Source organism: Poecilia formosa, unplaced genomic scaffold, assembly GCF_000485575.1.
Source record: "Poecilia formosa unplaced genomic scaffold, Poecilia_formosa-5.1.2 Scaffold439, whole genome shotgun sequence".
NCBI lineage: Eukaryota > Metazoa > Chordata > Actinopteri > Cyprinodontiformes > Poeciliidae > Poecilia > Poecilia formosa.
The window spans coordinates 90,328-93,497 of record NW_006800378.1 but is presented as its reverse complement, the minus strand read 5'-3'; the positions used below and the strand labels follow the sequence as shown (position 1 = coordinate 93,497).

The window sequence follows — 3,170 nt, the reverse complement described above, 5'->3', positions numbered from 1 at the left end:
TTAAGTTTCAGAAGGACTGACAAAGTTTAAGGTGCAGATCAGTTTCCTAATGAAGCATCGTTTTAATTTTCAAAGCAGGCCACAGACATATGCCCCTCCTCTAAATTAGATTATTGTAATTGTGAATTACACTAGAATTAGTGTTGGACATACAAACCCCTTGGAGATGCTTCTTTGGTTTGAAACGTTGATTCTTCAGGTCGTCTCAGATGTTTTCACAGAGCGATCAGAACTAAACAGTGTTTTATGTTCTCAGCTCTGAAACCAATTCACAGAAAACCTGAGATATTGTTCCACATTTCAGGTCGATAAAGTCTATGATTTAGAGCAGGTTTGTAGAGAGGGCCAAAAATATAGAGGTTATATTCAGTTTAAATTTTATTTTTAATTTACTTACTTTCTCCTAATTGGGTGACACATGTATTTTCATCTTGTAACTGTTTCCCTCTAGTCCTGAAAATCTCTTTAAATTATATTATTATTATTATTATTATTATTATTATTATTATTATTATTATTATAGAGACTGCGAAGAACTTTCCAGAGACTGTAGTGATCTGTGTTCACTACACTTACGGGAGTTTACAGAGTCGGATTGTCTCCAGACTGAGGCAGCAGGAACCGATGAATGGAAAAACTTACCTTCCCAGTCCTGCGCATTTTCAGGTCAGTCGCGCAGTCCAAGGCGTGTAGCTTCATGGAACTCACCATTTTCTGTTTTATAGGCTTCACAAAGTTTTTTTTTTTTTCCCAAGTGAGTTTAATGTTTATTGTTTTCTAGGCAAACTTAGTTTGAAAATGATGGCCTACTTCAGGTTTTACGCGCAACTCGGCTGTGCGTTAAGTGTTTGTCGTAGTTGGGGAAAAACCTTAGAAATGAAACTGCTCAACTTTGTGCGTTGATGTTATAGCTGTGAGGTCACTAAGTGTACTGCTTTAAAACCGACCGGCTTGTTCCTGTGTTTGCTGCAGCAGCGGAGCGCTCTGGGCCCCTGGCAGCGTCCTAACAATGCCAGTGGATCGCCGCGCAGCGCGGTCAGTGGGACAGTCAAAGCACGCCGCCCCTTTCGCGCCGGCACGTCACTCTCTTAACCAGGCGTTATGAATGGGAAAGCCGCTTTTGTCTGTCCCCGCGTATAAATACCCGCCATGAGTGTCCTCCTCATGCGCACACGGAGAGAGAGAAAGTCGGCAGCCACAGAAGCAAAGCGGCCACTGCAGAGCGGGACGGGACGCACGCAGGCGACATCAGGCGATCAGAGCGAGTAGAAAGGCTCAGGAAGACAGAGGAAAAGACCGATTGACGGAGTGACACGAGAGAGGGGAGGGAGAGGAAAGGAGAGAGGGAGGAAGCCGGCAGCGACCTCCTACCCGACAACCTCGGAAGCAAACCCATAAAATGAATTCAGACTCCAGCCCGAGCAGCAGAGCTTCTTCCCCGGACATGGACGGCATGTTTCTTCGAGACCACCATCCGCACCACCACCACCACCACCACCACCTCCACCAGCACGTCGGCTCGTCCGTCACCTCCTCCACGCAGAGCGGCGAGCAGCAGCGCCAAAAGATCACCGGCGGCGAGCACCTGCGCGCAGTGGACGCAAAGTCCGCGTCGGTGGGAAGCAGCAGCAGCAGCAGCAGCAGTAGCAGCAGCAGCAACAAGTACAAACTGAAGAAGCAAGTTACCGAGGAGGAAATGTACCAGCTGAGACTCAAGATCAACGGCCGGGAGCGGAAACGCATGCACGACCTCAACCTGGCCATGGACGGGCTGCGCGAGGTGATGCCGTACGCGCACGGGCCGTCGGTGCGGAAGCTCTCCAAGATCGCCACGCTGCTGCTGGCCAGGAACTACATCCTGATGCTCACCAGCTCCCTGGACGAGATGAAGCGGCTGGTGGGGGAGATTTACGGCGGGCAGCACTCGGCCTTCCACTGCGGCACCGTGGCGCACGCGGCCGGCACGGGCGGACACTCGGCGGTCCCGGCCGCGGCCGCAGCGGCAGCCGCAGCCGCCGCCGCGCACCAGGTGCACCCTCTCCTCGGCGGCGCGTTGACCTCCTCCACGTCCTCCACGCTGTCCAGCGCGCTGCCCGGACTCACATCCATCAGGGCTCCCCACACGCTGATGAAGGGCTCCCCGGCGGCGCCCCCGGCGCTGCAGCTGGGCTCCGGCTTCCAGCACTGGGCCGGCCTGCCCTGCCCCTGCACCATCTGCCAGGTGCCTCCTCCTCCGCACATCCCCATCACCTCCACGGGCTTGACGAGACTCACGGGGGAGGGGAAGGACGGCCTGAAATGATGTCCGACACGCAGCAGAGACTGAAAGATGATCCGACGTCTTGTACATAAAGAAATCAGGGCATGGGATGCATGTTGTCGTTTAGTCTGTTTTCTTGATAAACGTATATAAGAGAAAAATAAATTTAACCTCCTTGTAACAAGGACATATAAAGACTCTTGATTTTTCACCCCTCGCAGGTGAAAAAGCGCAACAGGACGCCACGTTCCTCCGGTGTTTAGCTGAACTTAGTTTCGCGGCACAGTGTGACAAGTGGCGGAAGATGCGTGAACGTTCTGTTTTTTGGTTTCGTATCAGGCGTCATTTTGTGAAAAACGAAGAAAGCTTTCCGTGCCTTGTACCAAGGAGTTTATACTCTTACACGAGAGTTAAGAGATTTATGGGATTTGGCTGAAATGAGTTGGAGTGAAACTGTTCTAGATCCATTTCAGCAGATATTTCTTGTCTGGTTGTACAACAGTTCAGTTTTCTTTTTCTTTCTATATATATATATATAAAAAAAAGGTTGTTTTTTTCTTGCATGTTTGTGTAATGATCTCGGCATTTCTGTTTTTGCGGAAAAGATTTTGCCCAGAGACCCTGTGTGTTTATTTTTGTACATTGTTGATGATTAATTCAAACAAATATTTATTATCGCCCAGCGTTCCTGGAAGAAGTTTCAATAAAACTGGAATTATGGATCATAAACGCTGCCTATTTTTTTCTTTCATAGCTTAAACATTATTATTATTATTATTATTATTGAATGTGCTATGAATTCGTTTACGTGTTTCCACCATATTGTACATCTAAAGTTTTACTGTAAGAAATACAGAAGAAGGGATTTAGCCACAAAAAAATCAAATATGTTTATGAAAATATTTTCAAC

The 3,170-nt window shown here is 48.3% G+C and overlaps 1 protein-coding gene across 1 annotated transcript; it reads left to right on the top strand.

The window, feature by feature from the left end:
* Nucleotides 1-1,064: 1,064 nt before the first annotated feature.
* On the top strand, nt 1,065-2,792 carry olig3 (oligodendrocyte transcription factor 3). Its single transcript, XM_016663719.1, has one exon. It carries the CDS (start codon nt 1,400-1,402, stop codon nt 2,300-2,302), a length of 903 nt encoding a protein of 300 aa, XP_016519205.1. The 5' UTR covers nt 1,065-1,399; the 3' UTR covers nt 2,303-2,792.
* The last annotated feature ends 378 nt before the right edge of the window (nt 2,793-3,170 follow it).